The sequence below is a fragment of the Solea senegalensis genome, linkage group LG2 (assembly GCF_019176455.1).
Source record: "Solea senegalensis isolate Sse05_10M linkage group LG2, IFAPA_SoseM_1, whole genome shotgun sequence".
NCBI lineage: Eukaryota > Metazoa > Chordata > Actinopteri > Pleuronectiformes > Soleidae > Solea > Solea senegalensis.
Genome location: NC_058022.1, coordinates 4,514,544 through 4,528,573, shown reverse-complemented (window position 1 = coordinate 4,528,573; position 14,030 = coordinate 4,514,544). Strand labels below are relative to the sequence as shown.

The following is a 14,030-nucleotide window of genomic DNA, read 5'->3' as shown; positions in this document are numbered from 1 at the left end:
ACACACTAACATTTGAGTGTCACGCGGCCGACGCCGGGTTTGACCTTTTGAACACGTGGCTACTCAAACGGTTGCCGTTTACGGGCCGTAAATGTCAAATCATTCTCCCTCTAACGTGTACCTTTAGATTTCCTTATCTTTGCTTGACAGCGTACATGATAACACGCTCTGTGTTTTTGTTTTTTAGAAACCTGCCACTGATGAGAGTTTGATAATGCAGAATACATAAAATGACTTATATTGCTATCTTGTAGGTTAAAACGGGGGTTTCTTACATTTATTCTCATGGCTTATTTCAACCCAAACAAACTGGAACGATCTTTTGCCTGAACATTCATTTACAAAATGCAATTTTGCAATAAACATTGTGAGTAAAAATAGTATTGAATTCACGTCCATGTGCATTTCTTTCTAGTGTATCTCACACTCATTTTACATTTAAATATTGATGCTGTCAAAACACTACAATGCGTTAACAAATACACCAATATTATGGATATTATTATAAATATGTAGTTATTTTAAACCACTATGATCTTTTTCCTCTGACCTCTGACATAAACAAGGCATTTTCTTGCCCATTATTTTCTCTTTTTTGGACCATTTCCTTTTCACCCTTGAGACTGTGACTGTGCATGAAAATCCCAGTACATCAGCAAAAAAGTCACTCCAATCACATTTTCTTTACACATCCTGAGGCCGATGAGGTCATCTTGACCACGTCTACATGACTACATGCACTGAGTCAGAGTCATGTGATTGACTGTGAGTGTAAAATGTAATATCTTTTAATGTGTTGTGTTAATTTACATTAGGAAATGTGGAAATGATGACTTATGGTTGCAAAAGCAATATAATAAATGTTTATTTTGTTTAATTATACCCAAGTTTTACTTTATTCTACAGTCATTTTATCCTCGGTTTATATTTATTATTTTTTTCTATTTGTAGTTTTCTATACATTTGGGACAGAGATTATATCTGTAATATATATTTAGATTAGATTATTTTAGAATGCATTAATCTGCTTTTGCTGTAATTATGTATAATGAATAACTGTTGTAGTAATAATAATAATAACAATAATAGTAATAATTGTTTAGTTTATATTGTTTTATATCCTGTCTCTTATGTTTTGGTCAAATATGTTGTTTTTTAAATGTGCTATAGAAATACATTTGGACTGGACAATTCACATAAAAACCGTTTTAAGAACTATGTTAATTCGTGTCCATTGACAAAAGGAAAGAACAATTTAAAAGAACACAAAATGTCCATATTCTGAATGAAAGGGAGCAGAAAGAAGAGTCATCTCATTAAATCCTATTATACTTACAATACTACAAAGAGAATCATATATAGAACAAAAAAAGGGGAAAAAAACAAAACAATCACACAAATAAAGCGACTGGAGGAAGAGTTTCTGTCAGGTGTTTGTGTTCAACAGTTGGTGACGGTGAGTTTTCTGTGGGCGTCAAAGGTTGCAGCCACGATCCTAGAGTAAACGTCAGTCAGTCATCAGTCAGTCAGTCAGTCAGTCAGTCTGACTGTCAGTCAGTCTGTCAGTCAGTCAGTCAGTCAGTCAGTCTGACTGTCAGTCAGTCGTCAGTCAGTCAGTCCACTGACACAGTCACTTCAGCCACTTCCTGTCACAGAGAGAGTGATGAGGAAAAAGTGACAGAGGCAACGGCGACAAATCACAAGTCGACAGAAACAAAGACAGCATTTCTGTCTGTACACAGAGAGACAGACAGAGAGACAGAGATGGACAAACTGATGACATGTGTCTTTGTGCTCTCTCTTCTCCTAGCGCCTGTTTCCTGTTTAGGTGAGACAAATTCATGTTTTCCTAAATAATAAGTTGTAAAGTCGCATCATGTTTACGCTCTGATGAGAGTGTTGATGTCAAATTGTACGCTGTGATTTTGTGCTATATAAGTGAATTCATCTTACATAATAGACATAATATCTAAAGAGGAGTCAAATAATTAAATCAAATCAATCTAGAGAAGCTCATTTCTGAGGAAAATGCACAGGATTGGCTATTTTTTGTCATTCCACATGTAAAAAAAACACAATTAACGAGATGTTATGTCACCCCGGTGTCCATCTCCTATACTTACAAGTAAAAATAAGTTTGTAAAAATGAGTAAAAGGCATTTAATAGGAAGGAAGGAGATGAATTGAGGAGTTCAAGTTTCAAGTTCAAGAGTGTCTGAATGTTGAAACCAGGGAAAAATTAGGGATTTAGAGTCGGAAATGTATCCACAATTGGAATTTGAATTGAATAAATATTCCAATTTGAATATGCTGATTTATTTTGAAGATTAAGTTAAGTTTCTATTTTGAAGTATGCGGAATGAGTAAAGGGATAAATGATGTTACTTGTATCGCTGCATACTTTATCTCGACTGTTGAGAACAAGTAGAAGATGTTTCCTCCACACATGGAAACACTAACCCTTTGTGACAGAAAAATTGATTATAAAATAGATTATTCCGTTCTATTTTCTCAGACTGCTCAGTTATGAATAATTTCCATGAATTAATAGGAGGCGTTCAACTGCAGTCGCACAGGAAACAAACTAACAGAGAACAACGTACATGTTTAACATGTTCAAATGAACAAAAGTGTGTGAAACTATTATTTCCTGTACAAAATAAAAGTCCTATTTTTCCTTAATTAAAGACAAATGTGTTTCGCAGACTTTGTCTTTTATGTACAAAGATTATAGGAGAAAAAAGTGATGAAAGGATGAAAGAAAATAAACATCAAAGCCAAACTGTTTTCATGAATGAACAGTGTGATAATGGACATATTATTTTATTTATTAAATATTTTTTAACTTGGTTTATTAGATTTATTTCAATGTCACCTATTGATCCCGTTATGTCCAAGGCGCCGACTTCGCCAAAGCTATTGATTCAGAATTTTGTAAGAACTGAAAAACAGTTACAAAATGAGTCAAAGAAATGAGTTTCTCCTTTAAATAAAATTTAAATAGGAAACATAATCATATTCTGCACATGTATGATCTATTGCTTTGGTCAAAATATTTCAAATGTGGGCTATATGCTAACTGAAATATGTAAATAAATGTCTCCAATGTTACTTTATTTTAATAAAATATGGTTTAGGAGACTGCGTCGCATTTTGAACAAAGATTCAATGTTTAGCAGTAGAAACATGATGCGACAAATGCAGTCTCTTAATTGTTATTATTTTAATTCATAAAGGTAACCTCATTTAAAATACTAGTGTTAATTTGAAGAGAAATCTTATTACTATTCTTTGTTTTTAAACTTTTTAAACTTTTTTTAAACCATTTTGCTCAACGACAGTTGATTTAAATGTTCTATCGACAGTAAATAAACTGGTTTTAGCGTCACACAAACATAAGATTATAATAATAAGTCTATTCTTTAATCTCTGTAATAAGGTTTTTCCCAAACATTTGCAACTAATCCTTTAATCATAACGGCCAACTCTTTGAAGCTAAACTGTGTTTTTATTTAAAAATCTACATAAGTAAGTTTTAAAAAGGACATCAGATTGATTATGTGACCATAAAAAACCTTAAAAAAAACAAATGATATTCACACAAAGAAGAAAACAATAATAGAAACTTGTAATATTGCAACCATTTTTGTCCAGTCAGCTTCATATAACTCTTTTTTTGATAAATCTATGATCTGGAAAGAAGAAGCCGTGTGACGTGATGAAGCGGATAAGATCAGATTGGTTTCAGTGAATAAACAGCGCTGGCTGTTTTCTCACAACATTTTTATTTCCAACCACACGCGCAGATAAACGTGGGCCTCAAGCCCAGGACCACACACACACACACACACACACCACTGCACTGACAGGAAGTCACTCTCACTTCCTGTTTCAGAGGTCGAACTATCTCATCTTTACCTCACCCATTTTCCAAACGCATATGTGGAAAATTGCAACACATCTGCACAGTGAGGCACTGTCACTGTTTTCATTTGTTTGCGTTTTGCAAAAGTGTCTAACTGTATGAAAAATGTTATTATTTTAAAGGCTTATATAGAATTATAAAGAATTATAATTTGTTATAATTATAATTATAATAGAATAAAATGGGGAAAGAAAATAACAACTGACCAATTGCTACAGCATCAACAACAGAAATGAACCGTGATAACATGAATAAATACAACCAGAATAGTTCAGATAACAGTAATTATGTTGGTTTTTTTTTGTTTGTTTTTAAATAATTAAAATCAGTCATCATGTAGTGGATGGATCATAACTCCGGCCTATTGTATTCACTTAAAATAAAAAAAGAGCTATTCTTCTGAATTAATGAGATTTTCAGGAAAAAGAAATCAAATCACGTTGAAAATTCAGACAAATCTAGTGGAAAAAATTTTTTTATGCAGAGTTGTTTTTGTTTAAAAAACAATTCATTTTTTAAATAAATACAATGGTTCAAACCAGTTGATATTGTTAATTATTTTTGTCAAAATGTCAGATATTGAATGAAAGTTAAAGGGTTGTTTTTTTTCCTCGTTCCACTTGGTCAAATGAAGAATAAACTTAAGATCCTGAGGAAGATGATGATGATACTGCAGCATTTGCTCTATTACCACGCTCTCTTTAAAGTGCTGGAATAAATCGGAACTGTTTTTCCTTCTTATAACACGTGTAGGGATTTTATTTTACACTTTGATGTCGACCATATATAAATATATCTCAATGACAGGAAACGAGTAAAAAACCCGCGTTGTTGTTTTTTGGCTGAATTGTGTTTCTAACATCTTTATGGACAGAAAACAGTAATTATATGTTGAGTCTCAAAGTGTGTTAATACTTACACATAAATGAATATACAGTATATTATCAGGTTAACAAACCATTTTCCTCACTATAGGGGATGAGAAAAATCGAATAAAACCATACATTTATTTATTATTTACCTTTATTATTGAGCCACAGTTGACACTGTATTTATTTGTTGTTGTGTGGTGTTTAGGATCAGTGAAGCAGCTCTTCTCTGAACCTGTTGTCTGTTATGTCCTGGACGGGATTCTGATGGTTTACTGCGTCGTCGCCACCGCGCTCTTCTTCAGAGAAAAAGTCAGTTAGCTATTAGCTATTAGCTATTTTTATTTGATTCTATTTATAAGTGAATTCACTGTTTAATTTTGTTAAAGTGGAGTTATGAGCATTGTAATTTGATACATTTTAAAATAAATAAACACATTTTTTTTATGACGCTAACACCATCAAATTCAACTGTTATCATTATTATAAAAAATATCATTACATACAAAGCCTCATATACAAGTTTATCACATATAGAAATTTACTGGTGATTAATTGTGTGTGTGTGTGTGTGTGTGTGTAGTTATCCTGTGCAGAATCTCAGTCTATCGTAAGTCTCTTTTTATCCGTCCGCACACATCCATTACTATAGTAACAGATCATTATAAAATAAATAACAATATGTGTATGAGGATATTTTTACGTTTTCGTAACGTGTTTCACTCTCACTTTTTTTCTCTCTTTCATTTATCTGTGAATAAACAGGAGGAACATTGCAACATTTATCAGGTGAGGAAGATTCTCTTATAACAACCACACACACACACATACTCTGCCACTATGATAATAATAATAATATATTTTTTAATATTTTCCCGTCTAGGAGCTTGGGACAAAGGAGCCTGATCCTTATCAGGTGCTTGAACCAACAAAGACCAAGGTAAGCTGCTTTTATCTGTGGGTAAATGGTGTCACTTTTCCACCTGTTCACAACTGTCCGTCATCATCATCATTATTCATTATTGTGTGTTTTTATCTCTAGAAAAAGCCAAAGAAGAAAAAGAAATCTGAGGTAAGAGAGATTCAAAAGATTTTTTTTAAAGAACACACAAGAATAATATCAAATAATAGTAATTCACCATGTGTGGAAACAAAGCTACGCAGACACAGACCTTTGTTTCAGTATGATTTTGACTTTATCTCTGACTTTATAAGGCAGCCTTTTCTGCCTGGAAACCGAGTTTCATCAACTAATCACTCTCCTGCACCAAATCCCATTAAGAAAACTAGTCGTTTAAGCTCTCATGGATATGAGCTGCTGTTAACTGCTGCCTTGTTTCATATGTTTTTGTTGCTTAGGTAAACCTGAACTAAGGATTTAAAACACCAAAATAGCAAAAATAATCAACTCCTGTGTGCCGTCATGTGAAACTGATGATGGACTTTGGTGTAGGGAGAGAACGCTTTATAAAACGTTGGTTAGCAGCTGGAAGAGTGGTGAATAGTTAGTTAGTTAGTTAGTTTTGGTCATGGGATATTCACAAATTGACACATATTTAACATATATTCTTTAAATTAAATAGCAGCGTGACTGTGCCACACAAACACATGCATAATCTCTTTAAAAGCACTTTTTTCTGTGTGAATGAAACATGCCGTTTAGAGTGGAAGTGCAGAAATAATACACCGTCTGTCCGTTGTCCCCACAGCCGGCCAAAGTGGAGACGGACAATGATCAATACGAGACTTTGGCCCCCACCACCTAACTACCGCCTGTGCTTCCACAGTGAGGTCCAGCAGGGTCACCACTGACCTCAATGAGGATGACATGGTTCATTGATTAATCAATACGTTAATAGGCTTACAATTAGTATCAAATGTATTTTTATTTGTCAAGTAGGCAAAATTATGTATTATTAAACACAGTTTTTCATTTTTAGTTCACTATTTTATTACACTTTTCAAATATAATGATAGAAAATGAGCCACTTATCAATAAAGCATCACATTTTGTCTGAAAAGGGAAGCTTAAAGTCATGCTAGTGGCTCTGCATTGACTTTGCTACAAAAAGGCTAATGCTAACGAAGGTTTGTGTTATCATCTTCCAAACAAAGTTTTGTTTTGTCAGCATATATGATATTTAAAGATATGTTAGACATGTAAACATCAATCAGTTGTTAAATACACAGTATAGTAAAGACATAAACAGAGATATACGTTTTGTGTTTGTCCTTTTTCTTTGCTAATCAAAAGGCTCAAATGAATAGCCTTTTAGCTCAACTGCTACCGGCTATTAATGAATCGGACTCGACAGTTTTGTTATTATAACATTACTGACCTAGTCAAAACTGAAGTTAAGCGCATTCCACTTCACAAAGAACTTCACCACGTGAGGTTAAACCAGTAGAACAGCGTGGAGAGAAGAACGTGATGCTAACGGCAGCCATCTTGAACTGTGATTCAAAAAACTACACGTTGAGCAGATGCTTAACTTTAAACTTCCTGCTCTTAACTGTTAAATATGACCTCAGACTACAACCAGCACACAATATTCCATTTATGTCAGATAAGAAAATAAGGAACAGATATACTTTACATATTGCACTTTACACACATTGCAGCCACTTCCCCTCCTCATTATTTCTTTTTTGATAAGGAATAAAGTGTTTCTTTATTGTTCAATGTAGAATACGTGTCATCTTTCAAACACGGGAAAAAAATCCTTATTTTATGGAACTATTCACCAAGTGCACAGCGTTTTCGCTGAGAAGTTTTTGAGGCGAAACTATCTCGGGCTAGCCATTGACGGCCTAAGCGTAAACAAACAACGTAAGCAACACGTCTACAGCTTAAAAATAACCAATAACAGACAAAGCACATGTCAAAACACTTGGAAAATGGTTTAATGATGTTTACAACAAAAGAGAACTGTACAGTTACAGTAAAAGATTATCTTTATATGTGTATAAAACAAAACAAAAAAATAAAATACAGCAGACAAATGCATCAAAATCTACTATGTATCCTGATTCACATACTTAAAACTCCTACACAATCTTTCAGTTCTATGCCGCCATGACTGGAGGCCTTTTTTTTTTTGTACTTTTTTCCTTTTTTAAATGTTGTAGTCATATCGGAGCAGTGTCCCTCAGTGTTGTAGTCCAGAATGGAAACCAAAGCTCTTTACGTTAGAGTCCCGGACAGTCAAATCTTATCAGACTGCAGATTAAGAATAAAAAATAAAAATAAAAAAAGGGAGGGAAACGGGGGACACATTCCTTTAGATGAACCCAAGCCTCCAACATGAGTAGTAAATGTTTGACAGAATGCGTTTCTGCAGACACATACTTAATATGTACATGGTTGGCATTTGTTTTTGTTTGTTTTTCTAGTCTTTTTGTTAAAAGCCATGGTCACTTGGGCTATGAACTGATAATCACACACATGACACACCCAAAAAAAAAACAAAATACAAAAATACTATATATCTTCAACCTACCAAGAAGAGTAAGACAGTTTTTGTCAGTTAGTTCCATGCTGTGACAGGAAAGAAGAGATATTACAACAAACAAAATGAGAAACAAAAGCTTTTCACGCAAGTTTTTTTTCTTTCTTTCTCAGAAATATACCAAAATATACATCTAAGCTTTGGAATTACTGAGGCTAGGACTAAAGCCAGTGCTGGGTTTGTCTCTTAATACACATGCTGCAGGGTGGAAGGGAAGAAGACAAGAGAGAGAGAGAGACACAGGACAGAGAGATTTCTTTGGTATCTGCATTTGTCAAAAGTTAAATATTTGGATCTTTTATTTTTTGCTTTGGGATAGCGCTTGTGAGGTCCTACAAACCTCACCGAGAGTAAAGCATTACACAGAAAAAGTGTCACTGAAGCCCGGTGGCCAGAGGTCTGAGCCGGAGGGACACAGTCCATGCAGAGTGAAGGACCATGATGCATAGTGTCACAGCTGATCAGAGTCTGTAGTGAAGAGACAATGTCAAAGGAGGAGGGGGAGGGGGGTGGGGAGAAAGGGACGGGGGGGAATGGGACACAGCAGTGAGTTTGAGTGAGCGCAGGATGTGTATTCCTGGAGACAGCAGGGGTAAAGTCCCGGGACTACAGTGTACGAGGTGGCGAGGAAGAAGAGACTAGACGCGGCCGTGAGAGACGGCAGAGACGGCGTTTTCACCACGGGTCCTTGAGAGTGAGAGCGAAGAGAGGGTGGAGCCTCCTAGCAACAAGTGCTCAAAACATACAGAGTCTTGAGCATGTACAGTGTGCACAGGATTAACCCTCAGTGTGTATTCAACAAAAACCACCTGACCACTACCACCACCAGACTGCTTTGTGTCTGCCAGAGAGAGACTGAGAGACAGAGAGAGAGACAGACAGACAGAGAGAGAGAGACAGAGAGAGAGAGAGAGAGAGAGAGAAAAGCCCGCGCTCAGCTCCCATTCAAACCCTGCCGATCTCCGCCCACAGGCACTGAAACCACTGCAGCGGCTCAACGCCGAAAAACATTTTTGTTCCACGCAGGCTGAAACACATTCGCATGCATTAAAAACAAAACAAAAAAGAAGAAGCAAACTTTACAGTTTAAAAAAAAGACACCTTGTGAGTGTCCTTTATGCTGAGCAGTGAGGCGGCGGATCGGTGGGAGATGGTGTCGCACGTTTACAATCAAGTTACAAGTCTTTGGTTAATGTTGGTACCACAGGGAAGCGAGGACGGGCTGCGATGACAGCGCACCGTCGCGTATCTGAAAAACACCCACATATCTGCACTTGGTCAAAGTGGAAGCAAATAAAAAGAATAAAAACTTAAAGATTGTCAAACTTAAACATCAGGGCGGGGTGGGGTGGGGTGGAGGGAGGTGTTGAAAAAAGAAAAGAAAAGAGAAGTCATTGATCCAAGTGGTCAAACGAAAATATTTAACTCAAGTTACAACATATTCATTTCAAACCTAATGCTGCATTATATCAGTGTGTGACAAAAACAGCAGACATTCATCATGAGTACTGGTATATATTATGTCTCCCCCTTGTGGCAGCATGTCCCACAACTGTTTACCGAGTACAGGTATGATGACCAGGCTTCTCCACTGACAACAGTTTGTGTTATTTTTTTCAACTTTTTATGTATTTTTTTATTTATGTTTTTTTTTCTTGAAATTTTATAAAATCTTAGTAGATTAAAGCAGTTTGTTTTTTTTACTCAGTCTTGAGTTAGAAATGAGGTATACAACATTACTCCGTTAACCTTAACGACGACGCCTCCACACTTTTTCCTTTTTTCTTTTGTCAACATTAAACACCCCGCCCCCACCCCCGCCCACCCCCAGCAAACCAGTGTGTGGCAAATCTACAGACGACAAACTTCCGATTCGCCAGGGCATTTTTGAAAATCGATCCAGAGGACACCCGCCGCGACTGGAAGCATCAAAACCAAACAAAAGAGAATCTTTGTAGTTTTTAAACATTACGAACCAAATAAACTGGCTTGCTTAAAGGCTCTAGTTGATCAGTAGAAGGAACCCTCACCCTCCTGGACAAAAAACAACAAAACATGTCTCACTATTATTGAAAAATCACTCTCAAACACCTGCTGGAAGATGGGGAAAACGCACGATGACGGTTTGCAGACTGCCTTCACCGAGCTGTCTCTCACACACACACACACAAACACAGACACACACACCTGCTGGAATTATTAGTAAAGCTTTTCTCACAGGTTACCTCCACCTGTCCGCGTCGCGCCTAAAAAACAACGCCAAAAATGCCCCAAGTACACTGTACTGTGAAAACAATGCACCGACTCTCACTCATTCATTCACTCACTCACTCACGCACACAACAACGCTACAATGCTCATGTCTTCTATGTAACAATAAGGCAAAAAAAAGATAATGTTAATCTTTGTCAAACTAAGAAAGCCAGTGATCTTGCCCTCTCACACTATACAAAACAATTAAAGGCATAAAGTAATAATATTATAACAATAATAATAATAACGAAAGAAAACTCAAATGATTGTTAAAGACAGCACAGCAAATCAAGTTTACCAAAAAAAAAAGAAAATCTAATGAAAAGATTTAAGATCAGATGCCTCAGATTTTCCTCCCGAACCTCAGGAGCGAACGTCTCCTTTTTTCCTCTTAGTTTTTTGGTCTTGACAAACTTTTCATTAAAAAAAAAGACGTTTTTTGCAATAATAATAATTAAAAAAGGGGGGGAAGGTTTAAGGGAGAATTTGTTTTGAGTAAAGCATGGTGAAATACTACATTCAGTCTTGATAACATACGTGTTCAAATATAAAATATGAATATCTTACAAGTGTTTATATATATATTTATATGTATAGAATAAAGGAGAAAGGAGAAGGAGAGAGAGAGAGAGAGAGGAGAAAAAAAAAGTTTGTTTTCTCTAATTCTTCCCGAGTCTTTCCTCATAAATATTTCAGTAACATCCTACGGTGCCCGACAGGGCAACTGGAATCGACTCCATAATAACGCTCACGCGTGCACGTTTCCCACTCTTTAGTTAACGACGGACGGCACTGGAACAGAAAAGGGCCGCGGCCCCCTTTTTTTAGGCCCTCATCGCAGTCATAGCCTCGGCGTCAGGGGAAGCTGTGAAGCAGCCAGACACCTGCCGAGCTACGAGAGAGAGACAAATGAAGGCTTTTTACTTTGGCAAGAAGGATCTCAAAATAATATTCAAACCTGGAAATACCCCCATAAATAGTAGTACTAGAAAATAGCAGTAGTAGGTTGTCTTATGTATGGTTCCTGTGTGTGCGGTTTCATCAGTATAAAGTCTGAATGGTAAGCCAGACAGTACTCATACATTCTACACTGTTCGATACACAGAAATGTTTAAGTGCTGCTGAGGTATATTCAGTCGAAATAAATCAACGAGAGGAAAGGAGTACACAGGAGGAGGATGTGCACAAATTTTTGCTGCTTACAGTTTCAGTGATTTTATAATAATTATTATAATAATAATAATAATAATAATAATAATGATGATGATGATAATCCCTGTGGTAACTCGTTGTGTTATTTGGAAGCAGCAGCAGCACAGCGCTTCTTTTGTTTGGGAGTTGGCATGTTTTCAAAGTCAGGGCACAAACGTTTTAATGCTTGAAAAAAAAAAAAAGGTGCCGAGAGGAAAGTGTATGCATTTACAAAGGTGAGCCCTGTAGGCGGGGTGTGTCCAGACCACAAACCTGCTTTTTCACAGGTTTGGAGTCGTAAAGCTATAAGAAAAGCATGCAGGCCTGTTCGACAGCACAGCTCCACCTGGAGCTTCAGCAGCAAGTTGTTAAAGCTAAGTTTCATCCGATCCTTGTCCAACAGCACCGAAATCACCGACTTTGACCGTGGCGTACACACACGCGCACACACCGAGGTGAGAGAATAGGAAAATATGTCGCTTTTAGCAGTTGTGGAGGCTGGAGATCTTCGACAGCGACGCGTGTGCTCGGACAGGCACGGCAACTACTGAGGAAAACCACTTTGGTTCAAGCTGTTGTATTTATGGCTGAATATTAGTACAAAACCAAACAACAGAACCTTTTCTTTTATGCTTCAGAAAAGTCCAAAAACTGCTACCAAGGCGGCCACAACTGATTAACAAAAGGAGAAAAAAACAAGAGCCATCAAATGACTCAGGGAAATCCAGACTCAGGCATCAGGGGCCCGGGGCCCTGGTGGAAAAAAAATTATATTAAGATAAAAAAAAAAAAGGAAATTTCTCATGACCCAAAACTGCCAATTAAGTGTTGAGCTATGAGACATTTGGTCAAATTGAAACAAAAGTAAAGAAAAAGGTAATCTTTGGAAAATGATCATCAAAATATTGCATTTCTAAAATCTGTTGACAATGAAGAGAAATTCTGTACTCATAAATATATCGAATAGACTAAGCCACACCGACTACACACAGCAATTATTTTAACAAATATTTTTGGTATATCTGAAAGTACGCAAGTGACTGCAGACGAAAAACAAAACAAAACGAAGAAAAAAAAAGAAGACAGAACTTCATTCCTCCCAAAAAAGGCAGACTGCAGCTCATCAATCCAGTTTTTGGTACAGATACTGTGCACAAGTAGATACAACGGTACTATTTAAAAAAAAACCAAAAAAAAAAACCACAACAGAATAACCTCGCCGTCAACGCCGATATACGCGTAATATGACGACGGTGTCCTGTGACTAGATTTCCTCAAAACAGACCAGTCAGCCACTGAGCCTTTTTTTTCCCCAACAGTTACTGAACTCTCAGCATCTGCCTGAGCTGAACACAACACACACACACACACGCGCTCCTACGTTCTACCTCTGAATCCAAACATAATGTACACTTATCCGACGGATCGTCGACCTCGGTCGAGACAACGTGTCTGCAGCTCCTTCTTTTAAAACGCAACGCTTCTATCAGTGTGTGTATGATCCGCGCGTAGACCATCGATTTACAAAAGCTCGCCGCCGCCGCCACGGCGCAGCATAAAACTCAGTGTTTCCACAAAGAGAGAGAGACGAGGAGAGACGCACCCCCCCGCCCCGTCCCTCCGACCCTTAAAGCAATGATAACCTTTATATCGGCCACTTATTACTTGTTTTTAAAGCCTTATAACCACGATTACAAAGTGATAGTTAAATCTTAACTTAATAATAGACTTACAAAGTTCTGAAAAATGTCCAAAAAATAAAAGAAGAAGAAAAAAAAAAGAAATTACAGACAGTAACAGTAAAAGGAGAAAAGTCTCGAAAATATAACTTTGATATGATTTACATCAAGGCCTGTCAAAAAACCCAAAAAAGAGATCATTAAAGACGGGGTGTGGACACACAAATCCCCATTAGTGATAACGAATATTGTGAAATTAGTAATAAATCTTGTTTAGGCTGAATGTTAAAAGAGGAAAAATCCTAAAGTTTTTGGTTAGAAGTGTTTCAGAAAGTTCTGACCTGGAAAGAGAAGGATATATATATACATATATATATACATATATATATATATATATACATATATATATATGTATATATATATATATATATATATATATATATATATATATATATATACATATATATATATATATATATACATACATATATATATATATATATATATATATATATACATATATATATATATATATATATATATATATATATATATATATATATATATATATATATATATATATATATATATATGTGTGTATATA

General features: G+C 36.2%; 1 protein-coding gene across 1 annotated transcript; it reads left to right on the top strand.

Annotated features, from left to right (window-relative positions):
• The first annotated feature begins 1,616 nt into the window (after nt 1–1,616).
• Nucleotides 1,617–8,340, top strand: LOC122762622 (high affinity immunoglobulin epsilon receptor subunit gamma-like). Its single transcript, XM_044017812.1, has 7 exons — nt 1,617–1,828; nt 5,003–5,106; nt 5,378–5,404; nt 5,560–5,583; nt 5,678–5,734; nt 5,837–5,866; nt 6,504–8,340. The coding sequence occupies exons 1-7, from the start codon at nt 1,765–1,767 to the stop codon at nt 6,558–6,560; spliced, it is 363 nt and encodes a 120-aa protein (XP_043873747.1). The 5' UTR covers nt 1,617–1,764; the 3' UTR covers nt 6,561–8,340.
• Nucleotides 8,341–14,030: the final 5,690 nt, after the last annotated feature.